Below are 26,403 nucleotides of genomic sequence, written 5' to 3' on the forward strand. Positions count from 1 at the left end.
CAAGGCAGAGTTCAGGTGGCTGGGACAGCAAACTCCCACTGTCCCCAGTTGTGGTGCAGCCATGTGGTCGTGCCACCATTAAGAACAATGGAACTTGAGCATCTACAGATTTGGGTATCCCCTGGGGATCTGGAATGGATCCCCCGCAGAAACTGAGGCTGAATATAGACATGTTTTAAATTTGTGAGAGTCTATCTTGTCTCTCATTGGAAGAATTTCTGACTTAAGGGCTGAATAATCAGGCCAGGATAGCAGGGACTGAGTAGCTGAGTATAGTCACCTACACTCTGGCCTCCATTTTCATAAAGTGTGACTCCAGTCTTACATTAGACATACATTTTGGGGCTTGGAATGCTCATCTTAAAAATTTGGATTGCACAAGTCCAAATGGTGCAGAGTTGGAGAGAGGCCCCGGTTAGGATCCATAAAACAGTTCTGCAATTGATTTGTCTTCTAAAGCTTTGAGTGCCAACATGATACAACAGCCTTCTCTTGTCATAAGAAATTTCTGGATGGCTGTTGAGCTCCTCTGCACATTGCCAGCAGCATAGCCCCCATACGCTTTCCTAACATGAAAGATTACCCCCAAGTATTTGAAGCAGGAGACCTGTTCAATCTTGTGGCCATCTATATTCCAATTATGGTTCTTGGGCCTTTTAGCAAATGCCATGATTTTAGTTTTTTTAAAATAACTGAGTTCTAGCTGATCTTCTCTGCAGTACTGTGTTAGTGTTCTTAGTGCTCTTTTTAGGCCAATGGGTTTTCTTGAAAGTACTACTGCATTAATATTAGTATTATTTAATTATATTTTCACTTTTGAAATTAATGATTAAGTTTTATCTTTTTAAATTATTGTAAAACAAAACAAAAACAAGACACTATTTTAAGATAGAAAATGCTCTAGGTGGACTATGATGTAATGCTTCAACTTTATTTAAAATTAGAAATAGAAATGATGAGTAGATTAGGGGCATGTTAATGGAAGGACTGAGGAAGTCAATTTATGAGAAGCTTCTGAGAGGGTTCTATTTCATACTTATATGATATATAATCACCTGTTAAATATGTGTTAAATATGTTTTCATATATATTTGTAAAACTTAAAAATTATTGTAAGCTGTTTGACTTCCATTTTAAAAGAAAGGTGGGATATAAATCCCATAAATAAATAAATGTGGCTCTTTCTCTCGAACTTTATCATCACAACTCTACAGGATAGATCGAGCTGGGAGAGAGCAACTGGCCCAAGAGACATCCACTGAGGTTTCTGCCACACTGCAGAATTAATACAGTTTAACACTGCTCTAAATGTCATGGATCCATCCTATGGAATCCTGGGAACAGCAGTGTGTTGTGGCACCAGGGTTCTCTGACAGAGAAGTCTAAGGGGCAGTAGAAACAGGCGGATCCGTGCCGCCCATTTTTGCCCCGCATCTGTGCTGCAGCATCCACATGCTCTAAGCAGCTCCTTCTTTGAGGCATCATAAGGGCTGCGACACTTTTCCACCCAGAGCTGTTTGGATGCTCAGGTGCCCTGACATCACAAGGCTGTGCCCCTTGTGGATGGGACCACAGCCTTGTGATGTACAGGCGCCAATATTAGGGCTCGGCGCATATGGATGCTGTGCCCTATCGAGTCCAAATATCAGTGCAAGTGGCCCATCTGTGCTGGGCCTAAATAACTAAAAGCACAGAAATCCTAGAATCCCATTGCACTGAGCTATGACAGAATGCTGAAACCCTAAACTTAAAAAATGAGGCATGCAGGCACAATTTAAAATTTGGAAAAATGCACAAAACAATGGGCAAAGAGTCTTATGCTCTCTAAGGAACCTTAGGCCCAAAGTAGATGGGCCAATTAGAGCAGCTTTCGCCAGTTTCAGGGGCATGGCATTTAGACAACACATGCCCCCAAAGGAGAAGGAAGCCATGCCACAGCCACCTAAGGTGGCCTGAAGCCAGCTAGAAAAGGAATGGAAAAAAACTGTTCCTGCCACTGGCGGCTTGATACTGCTGCCGATGGCCCACTTTGGGAATGGGCCGTCAGGTTGCTAGGGTCCTAGAGTGATGGAGGCTGGAGTGGCCGAAAATCACCCATCTGCTTCATCCTTTAGAGTCTAAGCAACTGTTGTTCATATATTGCAGAAAGAGCACTGATTCAGTCTCCTTGACCATTTTTTTCCGGCGTGCATGCTTCTAAATTACATCTGCATGCCTCATTTTTGAGTTTTGTTGTTATTTTAGTTTTTCATATATTTTACCCAAGTCATTTTTCTAAGCTTGCATCTTACTTCCTATCTTAGTTATCTTCTAATATCTTCTACAGCTCCTTCTTATTTTCCTTCATGATATCTGTTAATAGTTCTTGATCACTTAGTTGTGCTGTTCCACTAATATTTCTGCTGAGTTACCTTTTAGTTTGTCTATCTTTCATACTTTTTAAACTTGAAAGTAATTTCTATCAGTGTTACAGTATTCTTTCTAACCTTTGTGCACTGCTCATGTTTGAAACAACAAAACTCTTTTTAAGATTATTTTTTCCATTTTTCTTTAATACAAGGGATACCATGTTATCACACAAATAACAAGAGAAAAGGAAAAAGTTACACACTGATAGAAAAAACACATACAAGAAAAGTAAAGAAACATCTGATAGGAAATGTCAGATCAATGAAAAAGTAAAACAAAATCATTTACATTTTTATTAAGCTATTGATAAACATTACAAAAATTCAGCTTGCACATATAGTAATCAATTTCAAAATTTAATAATAATAATAATCATCATCATCTTTATTCAAAATAAAACAATTTCAGTAATAAAAACACATACAAACCACACATACCTAAGGATACATACATCTACAAAAACCTACCTATATTGTCTAACATAGCTATATCTCATAACATATTTATATCAAACAAATAACTGTGATAATAGTAGTATTAACAATATAACAACACTAATAACATCTAAAGACGGTTTTATGACTATTATGAGCATATATTCACACAGTCACCTTCTGCAACCTCTCTTCAACATAGCTACACACTTTAACTTCTTTTCCTTTCTACTTTCACATATCCCATCATACAATTTCTCACTACCATCCACTACCTTCTTCACTTTCCCACTCTTCCATTTTTAATCTTCTTACCTTCTTATCTAACTTATTTTCCTTCATTCGTCTTTGCTCTCACCATCTCCTTACCATACCTCTCTATTCTCTCAACTCACATATTTCTTCAACCTTTACATCCTCTACATCCTCTACTACATACTCAAAACCTTCCCCTACTTACCTAATCCTATCTTTCCATTCTCTCCTTTTCCATTCTTCCCTTCATTTTTCATGTCATCACACATACTGACTTCCTCCCTTGCCTTCTTTAGCTTGTATTTACATGTGTTGTGTATTTCTTTCACCACATTTAACATTGGTACCCCAATCCTATTAACAGTGTCTTCAATCCCTCTGAAATTCTCTCCATTTTCCTAACAGGTATCCAAATCAAGCTTAGCTTCTCTAGTAAATTAATTACAACTAAGTGCCCCATTTCCCCTCAAATATTTTATTACAGGTTTCCAAGCCCTTTGGAACATCTCAGACATTTCATATTTCAATTTCAAAGTAAGTTTTCCATTTCTGTTATATCATATAGTTTTCAAATACAACCTTCTTCACTTGGAATCATTTTAGCTTTCCTTTTATGAGCAAAAACAATGCTAGCCAATGTTACAAGTAAAACAAAATCCTTCCAGATTTATTTTCTCATATTCTCATATAATTCTGAAGTCTTATTTGTTATTACTATACCTAGGTATTTGACTTTCATTATTATTATTATTATTATTATTATTATTATTTTCTTATATCCTGCCTTTTTCCCAATATAGGGATTCAGGTGGTGAACAGCAGATTTAAAATAGTGCAATTTAAAACCAGTAGAAGGTTAAAGTGTATAAATATAAAATTTAAAAAGCAATTCCCAATTGTTTTCTTAATTTGACTTCCTTCTTATTGCTTAAGTATTAACCAATAATTACCGATTTTTCTTTATTCAATCTGCACCCTGTTGTTTCTCCAAATTCCTTTATCAGCTTCATCAATAATTCATTCCAACATTAAAGACACTTTGGCCCCATACAAACTGCCAAAATAAAGCTGCTTCGGGACACTGTGGAGATATGCTGTTTAAATGTTGCATGCGTCCTAAGAATCCAGAAGGCACACGAAAACCACAATCTAGTCCTAAGGACTGGAGCGTGGCTTTGGCGCAGCTTCCAGACTCTTAGGACACATGCAACATTTAAACAGCATACCTCCAAAGTGTCCCGAAGCAGCTTTATTTTGGCAGTCTGTATGGGGCCATAGTATAGATTCTCTTAACTGAATTTAATACTCATAATAGCATCTTATAACATTACCTTTAAATGTTACAATTCTTGTTTTCCTTGAACATGAAATTTGATTTGTGAAATACATAAAAATACTGCCAATACATATGACATTTCAAATGACATAAACACAGCTGGATCGTTTTACATACACTTCCCAATCCTTTTCCAAAGATAAGTTTTAATTTCATTGTTTCTGAGACAGTATATGACAGGGTTTAACAGAGGGGTTAAAATGAGATACTGGATAGAGAGCACTCTGTCCAGGTTTGAGAGAGAGTTAGAACTTGGCTTCATGTATCGAAAGAAAGCTGAAAAATAAAACAGACAAACCACAATAAGGTGAGAACTACAAGTGGAGAAGGCTTTGCTCCTGCCTTTGGCTGAGTGAATCTTCAGGATGGTTGAAATGATTTTAGCATAAGAGATAAGAGTTAAGAGTAGTGGGATAAAACCAAAGAGAAAAGCAGCGGCAAGAATCACTGTATGATTAGTGAAAGTGTCACTGCATGACAGACTCAAAACTGCAGGAAGATCACAGGTGTAGTGGCTGATTCTGTTGAATCTACAGAAGGACACATATAGTAAAGGTACTGTATTGAATACCGCATCCAACAAGCCCATTAGAATGCTTCCAGCCACCAGCTGATGACACATCTGTTTATTCATAATTATTAAATAATGTAGTGGGTCACAGATAGCAGCATAGCGATCATAGGACATGGCAGCAAGTAGAAAAACTTCTGCACAAGCAAAATAAATAAAGAAGAAGATCTGTAGATAACATCCCACCATAGAAATGGATGTCTCCTTTGATACAAAAATTTCCAGCATCTTTGGGATAGTGACAGATGAATAACAAATATCAACCAAGGCTAGATTTTTGAGAAAGAAAAACATGGGGGTGCGAAGGCTAGGTTCTTCACTGATAACCAATATGATCATAGAGTTTGCTAACAATGTGGAGACGTATATGACTAGAAACACAAAGAAGAGAAGATGATGCACTTCTGGATCACTGGAAAGTCCCGAGAGAATAAACTCTGTTATCACAGTTTGATTTGTCATTAAAAGATGATTTAATATCTATAAAATCTGTGTGAGTAGGATATTGCATGAATCACCTCATTGATATGGATAGAATTTCAACATTAGAGGGACATTACTTGTCATATTTTTGAATTTGCTTTTTACCATTCAGCTGAAATATTTGTCCATTGTAAGTGTGGCATTAGTATGGTCATACATCCACTGCTTTTACCATTTTTTCTTTCCTGTTAAGGGAAAAGATACAAACATATAGTGTCTGTTTTATTGTTGTTGTTGTTTTGTGCTGTGTCTAGCAATAACGTGTAGCGAGAAAAGGAGTAATCTGTGGCACAAAGAATTAAATTATCAGGAGGTAGTACTAAAAAAAAAGACTATTTTATTCATTTTATTTTCATCTACTTTTGCATTCTGTCATTCTATACATGTCTACTTAAATGTAATTCCCATTGATTACAATGACATTTTCTGCTAAATAAAAACATAGCCAGCTCCTTGATATTCTTTCATTGGATTACACAGCTTTCAGCTGAATATTCCAGACATAACTCTGTCATTTTTACAGATTACAAGGAAAGGGATGCAAGTTGGATTTTCTTAGCATTCACAATAATTTGAAAATGATTGGTTTCTTAATATGTCTACAGAATAGAGAAAAAGAAGGACAGGGAAGGAAGAAGAGATGTGGGGAGAAAATTTCTGGCATTTTTCTTCTAGGTTTAACTTCACCAATTGTAAATTCATCAAATAATGGCCCTTTTTTAGTGAAAAGTAGCGGGGAAATGAAGCTACCTGTATTCTTCATATGGATTCCATAAAGCTGCTTGTAAAATATTCTTGTTGGCTTCTTTTCCCACTCTTGAATCACTTCAGATGATCAGTTGGTATTACAAAGTGGTGCAACTGCCCTGAGATCTGTTAGAAAGTGACTTCTTCACAGTTATGGGTAAATTGAAAATATAATCACCTCCTGTTAAACCTCATATGATTTTTAAGCTCTGGATGAATAGAACTCTCAAAGGGTTTCACATGTAAGCAAAAACATTAACATTCTTTGTTTAGAATCATAGAAGCGGGTGGAGAAGGAAGGTATAAACAAAAGGAAAACACACACACACCCCAAACACACAAGACTTTCAGCTTGTAATTTACATCTCCTTGCCATCTTATATGGCATAAAGGAAAGACACAATAGGTGCAAGAAAACAAATCACATCTTTATTTAACTTAACAGAATCTAAAATAAGGAGCATAATAATTGCAGGTTAACAACTTGTCATGCAGATAACTGAGAGTTGGAAAGTTGTCTCCATGCATCTGAGGAAGCAGACCAAGGTGTTGTCCACACAGGCTACAAAGTCTGGGTTCTCCCCAACCTGGCACAGTGGCATCCCCATGCTGGGTGTCATCTGGTGTGGGGTGAGCTGCTGAAGCTGCAGTACTGGCTGTAGTCAAAAGGGTATGCTAGCCCTTCAGGCTTTGCCATAGTGTGCGCCCCTCCTCCTTCCCCTCCCCATTCCCAAGCTTTCTCCCTGGACATAAGCAATCCTGCATTTCCAGAAGGATCAATAGAATACATAAATAAATACATTATTATTATTATTATTATTATTATTATTATTATTATTATTTATATCCCGCCTCTGCCTGTATTGGATCAAGGTGGGTAACAGCAAACATAAGAACAATAAAAATAAAACACAACAAACCACAAGTAAAAACATAGCAAAACATATGAAATCCAATTCCCTATCTCCCTCCCACCTTAAAATACCATTAAAAATGACAATTCCCAACTGGAGAGTGAATATTCCAAGGAGGTCAATTTGGGAATGCCTGCCAGAAGAGATCCATTTTTATTGCCTTCTTAAAGGCCTCGAAAGATGTTATAAGGCAGATCTCTTCTGGCAGGTCATTCCAGATTTTTGGAGCGGCAACAGAAAACATCCTCTGGGAAGTTGTTACCAGTCTGGTTTTCTTAGATTGCAAGAGATTCTCCCCAGAGGACCTGAGAGTGCGGGAAGGATTGTATGGGAGGAGGCTTTAGATAAGCTGGACCCAAGCCATGCAGGGCTTTATAGGTAATGACCAACAACTTATACTGTGCCCGGAAGCTAATAGGCAGCCAATGTAGGGATTTTAAGATAGGTGTAAAAGGTCAAATTTCGAACTCCCTGTAACCAATCTGGCTGGCATATTTTGGACCATTTGCAGCTTCCAAACATGGCTTGGGGGTTGTCCCATGTAGAGCGCATTACAGAAATCGAGATGAGAGTTTACCAGTGAATGTACAACCATTTCTAGGTTTTCCCGTTCCAGGAAGGGTCATAGCTGGCGTATCAGCCCAAACTGATAACAGGCACTCCTGGCTGTTGCAGCCACCTGAGATGACAGCTGAAGTGACGAGTCCAGCAGTACCCACAAGCTACGAACACAGTCCTTTTGGGGAAGTGTGACTCCATCCAGAACTGGAGAGCTTATCACCATTCCTGGATTAGGATTGCCTATAGCGAGTACCTCCATTTTACTTTGATTCAGTTTAAGTCTATTTTCCCTCATCCAATCCATTACTGACCTCAGATAGTCGTTCAGAGGGGAGATGCCATCCTTGGTCACCAAAGCAGTCTGAGACATGGAGAAGCAAATTTGGTTGTCATCAGCGTAACACCCTGCCCCATGTCTCTGGATGATCTCACCCAGCGGCTTCATGTAAATGTTGAATAGCATTGGAGACAGTATCACACCTTGAGGGTTACCCCATTTGAGCTCCCTCTTGTCTGAACAACTGTCCCCAAGCGACACCATCTGGAACCTACCTGAGAGATAGGACTGGAACTACTGCAAAGCAGTGCCCCTGATTCCTAACCCTCTCAAGCGTTCCAGAAGTATACCATGGTCTATGGTATTGAAGGCCGCTGAGAGGTCCAAGAGCACCAACAGGGCCACACTTCCCCTGTCGATGCACACAATTCAAAATTGCACATCCCCTTATCCCATACTTTAAACTAAAATACCAATAAAATCAAAATCAATTTAAAATAGGCAAGATTGGGGAGAGACATTTGGACAAACAAATGGCAATCTGCATCAGTGTATGGGAAGGTCAGTCCAGAAAGGCCTGCCGGAAGAGGTCCATCTTGATAGCCTTTTTAAAGGTGTCAAGAATGGTAATATGACAGATCTCTTCCAGCAGGCCATTCCATAACTTAGGAGCAGCAGACAAAAAGGTCGTCTGCCCCCTGACACCTGGGCAGGAGAGCTTCCAGCTGTGGGGAGGACTTTGCCTTACCCCCGAGCGGCGCCTCTGAGGGAGGGAGGAGCTGGTGAGAGCAGCTTCTCCTCCATAAAATCCCTGCTTACTGGGCCCCGAAGGACGCCGACGCATGCCCCCTGACACCTGGGCAGGAGAACTTTTTTTGGGGGGGGGGATTAAGGGCTTGGCAAGGGGATGGATGATGGTGCTGCATTAGGCGGAGCTCCTATAGGGGGAGATATAGCGGTAGGAGAGTGGAGTATCATAGGAAGGGAAGGCGAGATCGATGCGTAATATCTATCTCTCCTTCCATCCACTCTCCTAGCCAAAGAGGCCTGTGGGTCAGTCCAACTGTACCACAAACCCTGTCTCTGCTCCTGTGCAATGCCAGGTCGGTAAGAAGTAAGACCCACATTATTGCCGATCTGATAGAGAACAGCAATTGTGACCTGGCTTGCATCACTGAAACCTGGCTTGGGCCTGAGAGCGAAGCGGTGTGGGCACAGGCCCTCCCAGCTGGGTACTCAGTCAAGGACCAGTGCAGGCTAAGTGGGCGGGGGGGGGGGTGTTGCCTTGATCCATAAGAACACCCTTTCCTTGACCAGGAACCATCTCCGTCAGACTGTATACATCGAGTGTATTTACCTGACCCTGAAGGCTAGGGACAGTTTAGGGATTTTGTTGGTCTACAGGCCACCCCGTGCGCTAACAGATTCCCTGACTGAGCTGACACAGCTGGTCTCGGAGCTGATGTTGGAGTCCCCCAGGCTCCTTGTCCTGGGGGACCTCAACATCCCCTTCGAGGCCAGTCATGGTCCAACTGGTGCGGCTCGGTAGTTCATGACTACCATGACTGCCATGGGCCTGTCCCAATTGGTCTCAGGGCCCACGCATTCAGCTGGTAATACTCTCAATGTCCTTTTCTGTTCGGATATGGACTCTCCATGGGCAGAAGTTACTAACATCTCCGCCTTGTCATGGACGGATCACTTTCTGGTTGAGGCTAACATCAAGGCATCTACCCAGATCCCCCCCGGGGGTGGCGGACCTATTAGAATGGTCCACCCTCGAAGGCTGATGGAACCCAAAAGGTTCCAAGAAGCCCTAGAGGAGTATATGGTTGGAACTGACGGCGACTCTGTTGATGCCCTGACTAACACCTGGGATACTGATCTCTTCAGGGCTATACACAGTATCGCTCCCAAGCGTCCTTTCCGGCCTGCTTCCAATAAAAAGCCCTGGTATACGGAAGACCTCAGGGAAAGGAAGCGGGCTGCGCAACGACTAGAGCGCGACTGGCGAAGATATCATCTCTTAGCCGACAAGGCACTCCTAAAGTCTCATTTGAGAGCCTACGGAGTGGCAATAAGTGCAGTGAAGAACTCATTCTTTTCTGCATGTATTGCGTCCGCGGAGTCGCATCCGGCAGAGCTGTTCAGGGTTGTGAGGGAGCTCACTCAACTCCCTCCTGCCCTGAACCATATTTTGGAACCATCCAAGGCCTGCTGTGACGAGTTTAACAACTTCTTCGTGGATAAAATCTCTTGGATAAGAGCTGATCTCGCCGCCAGTGTTAGTTCAGATCCTAGAGTAGAGGCATCCAGAGCTTCCGTGGACTTGGTTATACTGGATCAATTTGAGTCTGTTAGTACTGAGGATGTGGACAAGATCCTTTGGAGCGTTAGGAAGACGACTTGTTCTCTTGATCCCTGCCCTTCATGGTTAACAGCTCAAGGGGGAGCAGTTGTTACAGAGATGTTACACCGCATCATTAATTCATCTCTTAGGGAAGGGCAGTTTCCATCTACTCTGAAGACGGCCATAGTAAAACCTTTGTTGAAAAAGCCCTCCCTAGACCCCCTAATTCGGAACAATTATCGGCCTGTCTCACTGTTACCATTTCTGGGGAAGGTGATCGAGAGGACAGTTGCCTTCCAGCTCCAGGGGATCTTGGATGAGGCTGATTTTCTGGACCCATTTCAAACTGGCTTCCGGGCGGGCTATGGAGTTGAGACTGCCATGGTCGCCTTAGTCGATGACCTCCATCTGGGCATGGACAGGGGTAGCGTGTCCCTGTTAGTGCTCTTAGACATCTCAGCGGCCTTCGATACCATCGACCATGGTATCCTTCTGGAGCGCCTGAGGGAGTTGGGAATTGGGGGCACTGCTCTGCAGTGGTTCCGTTCCTACCTCTCGGGTAGATTCCAGATGGTGGAGCTGGGGGACTGTCGCTCCGATAGGAGGGCCCTTACATCTGGGGTCCCTCAAGGAGCGATTTTGTCCCCCATGCTATTCAACATTTACATGAAGCCGCTGGGATAGATCATCCGGAGACACGGGGCGCGGTGTTATCAGTACGCTGATGACACCCAAATAGTCTTCTCTGTGTCTCCGACTGATGCAGTGACTAAGGATGGCATTTCTCCTCTAAATGCCTGCTTGGAGTCAGTAATGGGCTGGATGAGGGAAAACAGACTCAGTTTGAATCCCCACTGGTCTGGGGAAGGAAATTGTTCCACCTGTCCTGAATGGGGTCACGCTCCCCGTGAAGGACACAGTTCTCAGTCTGGGGGTGCTTCTGGACTCGTCGCTCAACCTTACATCCCAGGTGGACGCGACGCTCAGGAGCTCCTGTTATCAGTTTCGGCTGATACGCCAGCTGCGTCCCTACCTGGGCCGGGCTGACCTTAAAACCGTGGTACATGCTCTGGTAACCTCTCATTTGGATTTCTGTAATGCACTCTACATGGGGCAACCCTTGTACCAAACTCGGAAGCTACAATTGGTGCAGAATATGGCTGCTAGACTGGTCACTGGATGCCCCAGGACCAGTCATATAACACCTGTGTTGGAAGACCTCCATTGGCTGCCCATTCGCTACTGAGCGCAATACAAGGTGTTGGTTATTACCTATAAAGCCCTAAATGGCTTGGGCCCAGGGTACTTGGAGGACCGCCTCTCCCTGTATAATCCGCCCCGCACTCTCAGGTCAGGCAGGAAACATCTTCTGTCTATTCCGAGTGCACATTATAGTACAACACAGAGGGCACTTTCTACCTCAGCCCCTAGACTATGGAATACCCTGCCTGTCGAGCTCCGTACCGTCACCTCCCTTGAGGAATTTAAGAGGATGCTAAAAACTTTCCTCTTATGCCAAGTTTCCCCCCAATGAGCTTGAGTTGTATTATTCTGTTGTTTTATTGATTTGGTATTTTGCGGGAATTGATGTTTTATATGGTCTTAGATGTTGATATTGATGTTTTTATCGTTATTCTTCTTGTTTTAATGTTGTTTTTAACTGTACACCACTATGATCTTGTATAAGGAATAGCGGTATATAAGAATAAACTATTATTATTATTATTATTATTATTATTATTATCTGGTAACTGCAGCCAACCTGGTCTTTCTTGGCTGCAGTAAGTTCATCCCAGAGGAACTGAGTGTGCAGGGTGGATTGTATGACGGAAGGCACTCCCACAGGTCAGCTGGACCCAAGCTATGAAGGGTTTTAAAGGTTATTACCAACACCTTGTACTGCATCCCGAAACTAATAGGCAGCCAATGAAGAAATTCTAAAATAGGTGTTATGTGGTCGCCTCTAGATTTTCTGGTAGCCAATCTGGCTGCCATGTTTTGAACTAACTGAAGTTTCTGAACTAGGCACAAGGGTAGCCCCATGCAGAGCACATTACAGCACAACCATCAGAAGCCAAACTCGTGGGTTTGTACTTCAAGGGGTTATCTACACATTGGTTGTTGTTTTTTTAGAATGACAATGTGAATTCATGCAGTCACACATTCTAGTTTTGTTGTTCACACTATATATTTTTTTAAATTGGAACAACATCTCTGCACATCTCTGCAGGTTCTGTTGCTCACAAGTCTCAGCTCTGAGAATAAAGATGGAATCCAGATGTATAACACATTCAATACATACAAAGTTTTATCCTGGTTTATCCCGAGTCTATCTGCATCAGTTATTCACACAGCTGACAATGCACAAATTTTTCAAGAAAACTTGGGAGGAAAAAACCCAAGATCAATTATCTCAGATTTAGTAAGGTTTTAGCAGTTCCCCCCCCCCACCCCCCAAAAAACCTTACTCAGATGCATTTGAAATTCATGTGAACAACACAGATTCATCGCACATTCTAACCAGGATTATTTACATCATCTGAATTTAAAGAAATCAGATTCTGACTAAATAGTAAGAAGTTAGTGAATAAAGTCCAGTCCCAGTCCTGCAGTGTGCGTGCTTACAGGAAAAGGTTGTCTTTGCCTGCTCAGCTGAATGGAGGCTGGACAGTAAAAGGATTCCAAGGTGATGATACCATGGCATTGAGGGAGAGGGCTGAGCCAGAAAGCATGTAAGTCCCATCCACCCTAGCATCATCCTCTTGGCCCAGCAGTGCTCAACCCACCATTCCACCTCTAGTTCCGTAGAAGCTTTGCCAGTCATTTCAATAGAAATTTTCTCCTTGGTTTTTTTGCCTTCCTTACACTGTATGTGTGGACCATGGGGAGATTGGCAAATGGTAGTGCCTATAATAGGCTGTCCCAAGGCAGATTGTTGGAGGACAAAGCAGAATGCAGGTCAGCACACACCAGTTGGCACCATTTAGTGAAAGGGCAGGTCTCCTAAATTACTCCTATAGTTATGGGGCTCAGGGTGTGGGTGAGGGAAGATACCCCTTAGGGTTCCCAATGCACATTTCTTCTTTAAACCCTTCAATTTGGGGGGGGGGGGAGGTTTTTTAAACACAAAGGCTGGTTGGATAACAATCTGCAATTGAGTTGCTCCTGGGGCTTTAGGTGCTTTGTCCAAGGGTGGCTGAGGAGGGGATCTGTGGTAAGACATCAGCCTCAGCTTGACCCAAAATAGATTCTTCCCCCCAATTGCTGTTCAGAAGTTGAAACAGTTAAAATAAAGTGACCTATTAATACAACTTATGTGTCTTGCTTCATTACTTTGTTCTAGGTGGGCAGTCAGTTCAGCATTAGAATAGACTACCTTGGAAGGTGGCAGAGTTCCTTCATTGGGGCTTTTAAAATAGAAATTGGATGATGTCTGGGGAATGCTTTACTTGTAGATTTCTTCATCTGCGGGGATTTGGGTGGATGGCCTCCAGCTCTATCATGTTATGCTTCTATCCTTTCAAGAAAACAGCATGTATGTTACTTGTTATAGCACACTGCTGAGTAGTAGTAACTCTTTGTTTGGAGTGATTCCACTTAATATTTTTCATTTAATAAATAATAATAATAATAATAATAATAATAATAATAATTATTATTATTATTTATATCCCACCTCTCTACAAAATGCAATCGGGGCTGCTTACAAGACTAAAAATATACAGTCCGAACCCTCAACCTCCCCTTAAAATACAATTAAACAATGTAGAATTAAAACATAAAGCATACTTAAAAACAATACAATAGACTGTGGTGAGGTCAGAGTTCAGCAATGAGATTTTCCTTCTGATGGCCGGGGAACTATTCAGGAAACCTGCATAGTTTTACAGGTATGGATATTATGCTGCTGTTGTTTTTTAACCACTGTACTTCTGTAAAAGGGTTACTGCACCCGACCTCTTTAGTATGCCATACACACATCACTCCTTTCATTTCTTTCATTGTCCTTAGCACTTCAAAACACAAAGCAAATTACCACACCCAGAAAAATGCACTCATATTAACAGATTCCTAGTTTAATTGCAAGATCTTAACTGTCTGGAAGATCTAACCATAAAACGAGAAGATACGTATCATTGTTTTAGTTTTATTCCTGGGTTTATTTGTTTATTTTTTTGTCAGTGTCACATTATTATCTTTGTACTTGTACTCTTTCTCTGCATCTTGTGTCGGGCTACAACATGGGTAAATATAGTCACACACATCATTTTTATAATATGTTAGAAAATAAAGGTTTATATCAATACCACACTTGTATAGAGTTTCTGATCAAAAGAACTGTGAGTTGGAACAAGATTTAGTCAAGTTCAAAGTAGATAGATAGAAATTAATGCCATTACTAACATAAGTCCTATTAAATTTGTAAAACACAGTAAAGTGCCCACCCTTTTACAATAACAAATTACATTTTTCTGTATGTTTCTTTGTAGTATCACTTGTAGATTGTAGTACCACTTGTAAGAGTCCTGGTGGTGTAGTGGTTCAATGCCTGTACTGCAGCCACTCACTCAAAACCATAAGGTTGCAAGTTCAAGACCAGCAAAAGGGCTCAAACTCGAGTCAGGCTTGCATCCTTCCGAGGAGGGAGCTAAAATGAGGACCCAGATTGTTGGGGGCAAATTAGCTTACAGTTGTAAACCCCTTAGACACTGCTTAGTGGTATATAAATGAAGCTTGTTTGTTTGTAGATTTACCTACGTTTCCCAAACCTTTTCTGAATATTGGTTTTCATTTCATTGTTTTTAAGACTGTATATTATAGGGTTTAACAGAGGAGTTAAAATAAGGTACTGGATAGAGGCCACCCTCTCCAGGTCAGAGAGAGAATTAGAACTAGGTTTCAAGTATCGGACAAAGGCAGAAAAATAAAACAAACAAGCCACAATGAGGTGAGAACTACAAGTGGAGAAGGCTTTGCTCCTGCCTTTTGCAGAGTGAATCTTCAGGATGGTTGAAATGATTCTAACGTAAGAGACAAGAGTTAAGAGGAAAGGGGTAAAACCAAAGGGAAAAATAGAGGCAAGAATTAACATATAGCTGGTGAATGATCCATTGCAAGACAAACTCAGAACTGCAGGAAGGTCACAAGTGTAGTGACTAATTCTATTGACTCCACAGAAGGTCACACACATTAAAGGCACTGTGTTGGCTGTAGCATCCAACAAGCCCATTATAAAGGTTCCAACCACTAGCTGATGACACATCTGCTTATTCATAATAGTTGAATAATGTAGTGGGTCACAGATAGCAACAAAGCGATCATATGCCATTGCTGTAAGCAGAAAAAATTCAACACAAGCAAAATGGATAAAGAAAAAGATCTGTGCATAACATCCCACCATAGAAATTGATTTCTCCTTTGATACAAAATTTTCTAGCATTTTCGGAACAGTGACAGTTGAGTAGCAAATGTCAACCAATGCTAGTATCTTGAGAAAGAAGAACATGGGGGTGTGAAGACTAGGCTGTGTGTTAATTACCAATATGATCATAGAGTTTGCTAGTAATGTGGCAGCATATATGATGAGAAACATGAAGAACAGAAACAACTGCATTCGTGGATCACTTGAAAGTCCAAAGAGAATAAATTCAGTTACCACTTCAGTTTGATTTTCCATGGGACAGTGATTTAACGTCTATTTTTTGCATACTTCTTCTACCATTCAGTTGAAATATTTGTCCATATATGAAGTTTGTATAGTCATAGATCCACTGCTTTGACCATCACTTTCTTCTTCTGGAGAAAAAACATAAAGAGAAAGAATCTGTATTGTTGCTTTTTATTTTACTCCAATGCTGAGCAAGAATATGCACGCAGGGGAAAAAACCTACTTTGTGTGAAACATGTTCAAGGGAATCAAACTGTCACCAGACAGCCCTCATGGAGCAGACAGATTCTTAAAATTAATTTCAATGTTCACTATATTTTGGTATTCCCATCATGAAAATCTATGCATACATGTAATTGGGAATGAGTACAATGATGTTTTCTGCTGTGCAAGTAGGTACAGAATTGTAATCATAGTCTGATCATCTTGGTCAATTCATTGCTAGTCATATGAAGAGACATTAGAGGTGGAATTCCCTGAAAATTAATTAAAACACTAGAAAGAATGCAGTGCAGAAACCTTCACTGACACACTAGCAAGACTAGTTATGTAATAAGGTTTATGGCTCATATAAATTACAAACATTTTTCACCCTGTGTCTACAAATGTTCTAGCCCCTTGATATTCTATAACGGAAGCATGAAATTAAAGAAACACTGACCCAGCCATATCCATCCCGGCCATATCTGTGTCATACTGAAAAATGTACATTGGATTGACTAGTCACTGACAAACACATAATTTAAATACTGTTCTTTCTAAATACTAATATGAAGAAAGGGAATGGGGAGAAGAAGAAAGAGGAAAAGTTTCCTTTAACTGTTTTTTTTTTTGGGGGGGGGAGGGTTCGACAGCCATTTCTTTAAAAACTCACCTTGATACAACGTAAATGAAATAAATTGTCCTATACACATCATACTTTTACCCAATGTAAATGTGAAGTCCATATTATCATATTTCCATTGATCTGATCTTTCTTCATTGAATTTTGAATTTCTATGATATTTAGCAAGAAGAAATACCTAGAAAGTCTCTAATCCATGACACATGCGTAGAAGAATCAAATGGAGCAAGCCTTGCTTTCCACTCATACAGGTGACAAATAAACCAGCAACTATATTTGTGTAACTTGGGTTAAGTTATATGTAACCTTTCTATTTTATATGGTTTTAAGTTGTGGCATGTCTTGCTGGGTATATTGACTCTAAATAAAGATTGAAATTGAAAATACTTGTTTAAAATTAAAACTTGCATTTGCACACTGGTGGAGCTGGCTTGTAGATAAAACTGATGAATCATGGAATTTGCACTTGGATGCAAGTGTGCATAAATATATGGCCAGCATCATGTTGTTCTAGCCATAACTATCATTTTACAAATTACAGGAAAATGAGTGCAAGTTGGATTTAATTGTGATTCACAATAATTTTTAAATGACTGGATTCTAAATATGATTTTCCTAAAGTCAAAGGAGGAAAAGGAGGTAGAAGAAGAGAAGGAGGAGAAGAATTTTCATGTGGTTTTCAGAGTTAACTTTAACAAATAATGTGCTATCCCCTTGATGAAATCTGGAAAAAAATAACTTACCTGTGCTCTTCATATTATGCCTAGCAAACTTTGTTCTTAAATGAATTCTTCTTATCGTCTTTCCTACTCTTCAGGCCACTATAAATTATTTATTGCCTTAAAAAAGTTAATAAATACCTTAAGATCCATTAGAAAGTAGTCTCTTCATAATCCATCAGTTATATAAATAATCACCTTCTGTAAAACCTCTCAGGATGTTTTCTGATTCAATGAAATCTCAAGTGCTTGCATATGCAAGCAGAAAGATTAACACTCTGTGTTTAGAATCACAGAAGTGGAGAGAGGTGGTAGTAAAAATCCTAAAAGACTCTCTCATTTAATGCATTTAAACCAATGAAATAATTAAGGACTGACTTGGCTTTTAATTATCTCCCCATGCAATTATTTATCTTTCTTTGTCTCCAACCACTTTTATCACACACATACAGACATACAAATTTTAATCTAACATGTGCAATATGAAAGGAGGACGAGAGGGAGTAACTTTATATAGCATCAACTTCCTTTCCAACACCTTTAAGAAACACAAATAAAGCAAATGAAAACTTCCTTTGCTTGCATGGGACTATGGCTCTGCAACCATAATTTTAATTCATTTAAAGGAAAACATTTTCAAATGATTAAATGAATTATGTTTTATTATCTGCACATTAAAACTAACACTAAGGCCCGAGACAGATGGGCAGGAAGCACTGTCCTCAAGCCAAAATTAGGGTTCAGGAGCATGCAGCAATCGCCCACTCCTGAACCCTAATACAGACCAGCGCCACCATCATGGCGGCCTCTGGTCCACACGGGGGCAGCATGATGATGCAAGCGCAGTGTCATGTCCGCACATCAGGGCACCGCACTTGTGTCATTGATGCGCCAGTGTGCTAATGGTGCATTGATGGCGGCAGGATTAGCACAACATACATTTGCGGTAGAAATATGAGTAATTATTATTATGAGTAATCTGGATGCAATTGTAAGTTTAAAAGAAAATTTAAATTTATAGTCTCAGTAAACTCATCTTAGACTAGTGAAGAAAATAGACAAAAGATGTTTAACTAAACTTGGTTACAAGAGCCTTTGAAAGTTGGATCCCATGTGTGGGGGTAAACTAGCAGCCATTATTTTGGTTGGTTCCCATGGATGCTCCTTTTCCAGAAAATGTGAAGAAAGAGGCTAACTAATAGTTATGGAAACAGTTGTCAACATTCTTATCCTCCCTGGAGAAAGATGGGAAATATATTTACTGTGCTCCCTTTCATCCCTCACATGGATTTTAAATGGATTTCCATTTAAAATTTGATATCCTGGATGACTTTATTGCCCCAGTACTAAGCTGAGCAATTAAACAGAGGAGGGGTTGCAATTGACTTTTGTTGTTGCATTCCTTCAAGTCATTTCTGACTTTTGATGACCCTAATGCAAACCTATTAACAGGGTTTATATGGCAGGATTTGCTTAGAGAACCTTTGCTATTGCCTTCCTCTGAGGCAGAGAGAAACAAACAAAAACAAACAGTAAAGTCCATTTCATACCAGTTTGACTTTCTCCTCGGGTGCATTTAAGCTAATGAAATAATTAAGAACTACAATGCATGCTAACTATCATCCCCTACAATTTATCATATCAATTTGAATTTCTGGGGGCATTTTTTTAGCTCATATTATACCTTTATTCCTTCTCTTTCTGTCCTCCCCACTTTAATCACACACATAGAAACAACACAGAGGAAGGAAGGAAGGAAGGAAGGAAGGAAGGAAGGAAGGAAGGAAGGATATGAGCTATGCTTTCTATATTGGAGAGATTTTGTATAGTGCAGTGGGCCCTTAGTATCTGCTTGGGCTTGGTTCCAAGACACACAAACACCCTATGAACACCAAATCCTATGGATGCTCAAGTCCCCTTATATACAATGGCATAGCAAAATAGTGTCTCTTACATAAAATGGCAAAAGCTAGGTTTATTTTTCGGATTTTTTAAAATTAAACTGTGGATAGTTGTATCTGTGGATGCAGAATCTGTGGATATGGGGGGCTAAATATATGTGTAAAAAGACCAAACTTCTTGTGGATCATCAATAAAGGACCTCACATATTGTCTTTATTTCTTTTCTCTCTCCCACTCCCTTTATCACACACATAGAAACACATACATTCTAATCTAACACGTTCAGTAAAAAGGAAGGAAGGAAAGACATACTTGTGCTCTCTATATTGATACTTTATATAGTATCAACTTTCTGTCACACACCTTTAAGGCTTATTCCACACTGCAGAAATAATCCAGGTTGACAACACTTCAACTGCCATGGCCAATGCTATGGAATGCTGGGAATTCTAGGTTTTTGTTTGTCACAGAGCCACAACAAACTGCAATTCCCAGAATTCCATAGTGTTGAGCCATGGCAGTTAAAATAGTGTCAACCTGGATTATTTCTGCAGTTGGATGCAGCCAATGAAGACCAAAGTACTCAGGCATCCCTATTAATGGAGAGAAATTTCCTTGCTTACCAGCCACAATTGCATTGAATCTAGAGGAAAACATATTCAAGATATTGTATGAATAGTTGACTCTACAAATTGAAACTGACATTAACTTGATATTTGTTTTATGCAAAGATGTAGCTATGCTAGTCTGGATCAGTATGTAAAAGGGTCTCATGGTACCTTTGAGACTAACAGCTTTAAAAGACTGGCAAAATATGCCAGTGTGAGGGCAAAGTGGGGGCACGGTGACCACATGCTGCATGCCCCCACGCTGGTGTCATGCCGGCTTCACGCCACCCAACCAACTGCACGTTGAGTGGCGTCACGCTGTGTCTTTGGCACAGCATGTAAATATGCCATGTCTAAGAGTCGTTGGGAAAGCTGTGGCAGCAGCTAGTGCACCCTTTCTGCAGCACAAAAAGGAGCTGTTTTTTACAGCTTCTTTTTGCACCACAGAACTGCCGGGTTGGGATGTGGTGTGCGGTTGCTACATCCCCAACTCATGGCTTCCAGGGACGGCTTGGAGACACCTCTTAGTGGCGGTTTATCAAGCTTCTAACTGAGAGAAAGGATTCAAAAATATAGCCTGCCAAGAATACCCAATATGCGGAGGGGAAGAGAATAGAAATGACTGGAAGTCAGCTTCTGGTTTTAAGAAACTGCAGAAAATGTTTTATGTTAAATAGTTCAGGGTGGGATTTTGATATATTACTACCACTCTTGGATGCTTCCATTTGACAAATCCCACTTTTTATTGTAATATATGACTCCAGACATGTACAATGAACTTTCCATATCACCCACTTCTAGGACTCAGAACTCTAAGCAGGTCTTAGTTTGGTCCAAGACTGATACCTATCCTATGCACAGTTTTCAAAGCTCTGATTTTTCAGACTTTCTGATCATGGTAAAAGGTGCGTCAGCATCCCTCCGTGTTCCTTTCTGTGTATATCCTTATCTCACCAATAGTCAACTGTCTACTTTTATATTCCTCCCTATCAGCAGTCCCCCACTCTAGCATTCTGAGGGCTATGGCTGTATTCTTCTGCATGTGATAGGCAATCTTCTGTCCTGCTCCTCTTCAAAGAAGGCCATTCTTTAAACATTTACACATTGCAACAGGAAGTTTGTAGAACCCTCTGGAGCATACCACATATGCACATCATAGTAAGTTGATGCACATACCACACTCATTAAGCTTAAAATGACACACTCATTAAGCTTAAAGTGAAATATTATAATTGACTCCAATTACATCTAGAACTAACATCTAGTCAATAAATTCTTTTTTGTAATTAAATATATTAATTTTTTTAAAATAGGATGCTGTACTCCCATAAAATGTACTGCTTTTGAATTCCTTTTTAATTGTTTTAGTGTCATTGATAGTTTATGCTGCAATGTCAATCTTATGTACATTTTAAATCTACATATTATGTTAACCTTTAAGCTACTTTGAGGCATGTTTCCAAGGTGAAAGACAGAATATAAGTGAATATAAGTATTCATGAATATTATCATCATAAACAGAAACACCATTGTCATCATGTTTATCATTGTTCTAGTAAGTTCCCCTCTGCTTTAGAATGATTGCTTACCACACCCATCAATGGTCTTAGTCCAGAACAAGGATAGTCCATCAGAAGAAGAAGGAAGAAGAAGAGTAAGAAGAAGGAGTATACATACATACATCACATTGCATACAGTGCAAAAGTGAGATGGCAGTTCTGCCAGCACCATGATAAATTTAGGTCATGTGTTTGGAAGATTTTGAGTAATCCTACTCTATTACATTACTTATACTCATCTTTTTCCTGGGTCTCAAGATGGCTTATAAAAAATACAGATAAAAATGCACAAAGCTAAACAAATACACAAAATTAGGATTAAAATAGTACAAAACTATTTTAGTACTCCTTTTAGAACATCCAGTTTATCTTTTTGTTAATAAAATTACCCATCACATTACATTTATCTATCAATTCTTAAATACAGGTTGAGTATCAGGAAATCCTAAATTCTCCAAAAACCCAAATTGTCTACATGTGTGGCTGAGATAGTGCCACCTTTGTTTTCTGATGATTTAATGCACACAAACTTCATTTCATGCACAAAATTAGTAAAAACTATTGTGTATAAAATTACCTTCCAGCTACATATATAAAGTGTATATGAAGCATAAATACATTTTGCATTTAGACTTGTGTCCCATCTCCAAGATATTTCATTATGTATATGCAAATATTTCAAAATCCAATAAATAAATAAATAAATAATCTGAAATTCTAGTCTCAAACATATTGGATAAAGGAAAATCAACCTGTATCTTCACATGCCACCAATGTTTGCCCAAAATATATTTATTGCTTTTTGGGGGATGCTTCTTGCTAGCTGGGTAGCATTACCTAAACCTTCTGGACCTTTTCCAAAGACTGGCTTTAATGTCATTATTTTTGAGGCTGTATATGATAGGATTTAACAGAGGAGTTAAAATTAGGTACTGGATAGATGCCACTCTATCCAGATCTGTGGTAGAACTAATACGTGGCTTCAGGTGTTCAATAAAAATTGAAAGATAGAACATACAAACCACAATGAGGTGGGAGCTGCAGGTGGAAAAGGCTTTTCTCCTAGATTTTGCAAATTGCATCTTTAAAATATTTGATATGATATAAATGTAAGAGACAAGAGTGAGGAGGAAGGAGGTGGAACCAAAGAAAGTGGCAGTGAAAAGCATCAACACATGACTGATGAAATGTTCACTGCATGACAAACTCAAAACTGCAGGTAGTGTACAGGTGTAGTGGTGGATTAAATTGGATCCACAGAAGGTCAGATCCATTAAAGGTACTGTGTTCAAAATAGCATTCAGGAAACCCATCATCCATGCTACACAGACTAGCTGTCTACACCTTTGCTTTTTCATCATGGTTGAATAATGTAGTGGGTGACATATTGCAACGTATCGGTCATATGCCATTGCTGAAAGTAGGTAAACTTCCACACAAGCAAAATGGAGAAAAGAGGAGATCTGTACAATGCATGCAACCACAGAAATTGACTTTTTCTTTGCAAAGAAGTTCCCCAACATCTTTGGGACAGTAACAGAGGAGTAGCAAACATCAATCAAGGCTAAATGTCCAAGAAAGAAAAACATGGGAGTATGAAGACTAGGCTCATTCCTGATTAACAGTAAAATTGCAAAATTTGCAAATAATGTGGTGGCATATATTAGTAGGAACACAAAGCAGAGAAGATTTTCTACTTGTGGATCACTTGAAAGCCCCAAGAGAATAAATTCTGTTTGACTGGTTAGGTTTTCCATGAAGAATTACACTTTGGAAGATCTGCATAAACAGGGAAAAATATAAGCAAGAATTATTAATTTAAAAAATATTCACTTTAAATTTCCAAGGGAAGACAGAGGTGGGACCTTTATAATATCTATAACAGGTAAAGCAATGCACAGAGATCAATAGAATTTCAAAATTAGAAATGAAAAGGGGAAAACGGGGGGGGGGGGGAGGAACTGAGAAGCATCTCTACGATTAGCACATTTCAGCATAAACCTTCATGGATTTCAATACACTTCTTCAGCTGCACTGAAGAAGACTAGAATTTACAACAGTTCATGATGAAATAATCCCATTTCTGCTGCAACAGGTTAACAGTTATTTCTTTAATATATTGTTTTTTAGATATTTGTTTCTTTGAAAATATTAGAAATGATGTGCCTGTACCATGACACAGTCGGACAAAGGATGTAGTAGTTCTTAATTATGATGTGATGCATAAACATTATGTTGCATGAGTTCAGGTTGTCGTTATACAATCACCCAAGTCACATAAGGGACATATTATACAAGTAGATATGGTCAGTAGCAGAAAGTAGAAAGAAAACCTTAAAATTTGACTGTGGCTGTAAGATAAATAATGTAATTAAGCCATTTTAGTTAGGACTCGAGCAATATGCCCAATCCCAGTTACTTCTCTGGCCATGTAATTAAATTTGTTGTGGCACCAGGTCTCTCTGTCAGAGAAGGCTAAATGTCTCACAAAACTACAGTTCCCGGAATTCGCTAGCATTGAGCCAGGAAAGTTAAATTGGTCTCAAACTGGATTATTTCTGCAGTGTGTTTGGACCCTTACATACTGGGTACAAGAACTCAGTCTCAAAAGGAAACAGCCCAGCAAAGAGAGAGGGAATTTCTCCACTTAGGTAGCTAGCAGGTAAAAGAAGTGGGAAAAATGAAACCAGCCCTATTTCCTAATCTAAGCGCAGATAAAGAAGTTGATATTTACACACGGGTGGCAATGGTTGTTAAATAAAGCTGGTGCAGGATTGTACAGGGAGGGGAGGAAAGGGCTTTGCCTTCTCAAATAAAAATATTGCCCCCAAATAAAATTTACCTTTAACCCCCAAATTTCTAGCATTGAAAATGAGACACTGAAAATCATTCTCACCTCTTTTTTGTCCTCTTATAGCTACACTGCTGAGCTGGAATTTGTGTACACCATTCACCCTGTGGCTACAAGTATGCACCAATGTATCGCCAGAACTTCAATCCACCATTTATTTCAGACCAGTTCAACCATGATTCTGCTCCTTTCCCAATTAAAAGAAAATGAATGCAAATAGGTTTTACTTGTCATTCACAATTATTTTAAAGACATTTTTAAAATATAAATATTAGAAAGAAAAAGGTGGAATAAATAGAGAACAAGGAGGAGGAGAGGTGCCCATACTGAAATTCTGTCAAAAGAACTAAAATTACCTGCAACTCTTCACACTATCTCCAAGAATCCTTTCTCTCTGAATATTTTTGTCCCTTTTCCCAATCTTCAGTCACTTCAAATAGTTGGTTGTCTTCATAGTGTGGAACATCTGTCTTGACATATGTTCCAAAATGATCTTTTCACCATTTAGCTAAAGAAGTGAAGAATCTCTTCTTGAACACATTATATTTAAGGTATTAATCAATTGTCTCCCAGATATCTTCCCAGCATGTTTCTCTGGGTCAATTCTCAAGGTAGTTGATTTGTAACTGAAGTAATTAGCATTCTTTACTGAGATTTACACATGTGCACACCACTGTTGCATTTGATCTAATTGTTTGTATTTACTAACTTCATGCACCTTTATCTTGACTTTTGCCGCCTGCCTTCAAGGTCACCCCATTCCATTTTAATCTTCAGTCAGCTCAACAGTTACTTACTGAGTGCCCTGAGAAAATTTACTGCATGGGAAACAGCGTAATTTGGAGTGGGAGATCTGTTTTCTGGGTCATAAATCCTGTACAAAGACATCCTGCATGCATTTTGCACAGAGCAAGCTGCCCAAATTATTAATCGTTTTCAAAACCTGTGCCATTATCAAATACTTTCTTGCAGCGGGAAGAAAATATGCTAAAATCAGTCACTTTCCCCAGGAATTAAATTAGCATGGAAGCAAATTTCCAGTATTTTCTCCACTAGGCTAATTTAGGCCCAGGAAAGACCTTTTTTCCTCTCTTTCTTTTTACAGGGAACAGAAAAAGGCCTGGGGGTTTTGAAGGATATTTTGATCAACAGAAATGTTTGCTAATTTTTTGGATTTCTTTTATTGGAACAGTCGAGGGGGTAGCCCCCAAGGATCCACAGGTGACAAATGTAGAGAATCATAGAAGCATAAAAATTATAGAGTTGGAAGAGACCACAACAGGACAAAGAATTGTATGTGTGTGCTTCCTTTATGGAACCCATGTAGTAGTTTAACACAAAAAAGTGCTACTGAGGGGGCAAGTTTATAATCTACCATACTCTATGATCTACCATATTCTCTTATCACTTGCAGCAATGGCTTCAGTCCTTTTTAGCAAGATTGTTGGAAGTCATCTAAGTAAGTTGGGGGAGAGGGAAGGAAGGAAAGAGCCTACCCTGACCAACTTTGATTCACCATATTTTGTATTCCAGACATTAAGCCCAAATATACCTTTCTCTCACATTAGATCTCTTAGCCTCCTCAAAGGGTTCATAGAATGTAGGACATAGTTAAGAAAAAGATTGCCAAAGAGGTTGGACAGGGAAGAGTTTAGGGCCATTTTCCTAAATATTTTCTAACTGTATTATTGGAAACTGGCCAAACGAAAATTGCAAATATAGGGAAAGCTTCCACAGACTTTCAGTAACTGTTTGGCTTTATAGAATTTGCTTTGCCCTTGTTATTGTTGTATGACTTCTAGTAATTTCTGACTCATGGTGACCATAAAGTGAAGCTGTCGTGGGATTTTCTTGACAAGATTTATCTAAAGGGGTTTGCCACTTCCTATGAGTGTGAGAGAGTGTGACTTGCCCC

General features: G+C 39.6%; 3 protein-coding genes across 3 annotated transcripts; all 3 read right to left on the reverse strand.

Moving 5' to 3' along the window:
• Window positions 1-4,543: 4,543 nt before the first annotated feature.
• LOC149303426 (olfactory receptor 5V1-like) lies at window positions 4,544-5,512 on the reverse strand. Its single transcript, XM_089480547.1, has one exon. The coding sequence runs from the start codon at window positions 5,465-5,467 to the stop codon at window positions 4,544-4,546; it is 924 nt and encodes a 307-aa protein (XP_089336673.1). The 5' UTR covers window positions 5,468-5,512.
• Window positions 5,513-15,087: 9,575 nt separating this feature from the next.
• On the reverse strand, window positions 15,088-16,023 carry LOC149303427 (olfactory receptor 10A7-like). The gene has a single exon (XM_089480435.1). The coding sequence runs from the start codon at window positions 16,012-16,014 to the stop codon at window positions 15,088-15,090; it is 927 nt and encodes a 308-aa protein (XP_089336561.1). The 5' UTR covers window positions 16,015-16,023.
• A 6,447-nt stretch (window positions 16,024-22,470) lies between these two features.
• On the reverse strand, window positions 22,471-23,394 carry LOC149303428 (olfactory receptor 5V1-like). The gene has a single exon (XM_089481073.1). The coding sequence runs from the start codon at window positions 23,392-23,394 to the stop codon at window positions 22,471-22,473; it is 924 nt and encodes a 307-aa protein (XP_089337199.1).
• Between the last annotated feature and the right edge of the window lie 3,009 nt (window positions 23,395-26,403).

This window comes from Sceloporus occidentalis, unplaced genomic scaffold, assembly GCF_023333645.1.
Source record: "Sceloporus occidentalis isolate IW3139 unplaced genomic scaffold, rSceOcc1.0.p SCAF_14, whole genome shotgun sequence".
Classification (NCBI taxonomy): domain Eukaryota; kingdom Metazoa; phylum Chordata; class Lepidosauria; order Squamata; family Phrynosomatidae; genus Sceloporus; species Sceloporus occidentalis.

Coding starts and splice junctions, on each gene's coding strand:
- LOC149303428 (XM_089481073.1), bottom strand. CDS start 23,394: ATGGAAAACCTAACCAGTCAAACAGAATTTATTCTCTTGGGGCTTTCA.
- LOC149303426 (XM_089480547.1), bottom strand. CDS start 5,467: ATGACAAATCAAACTGTGATAACAGAGTTTATTCTCTCGGGACTTTCC.
- LOC149303427 (XM_089480435.1), bottom strand. CDS start 16,014: ATGGAAAATCAAACTGAAGTGGTAACTGAATTTATTCTCTTTGGACTT.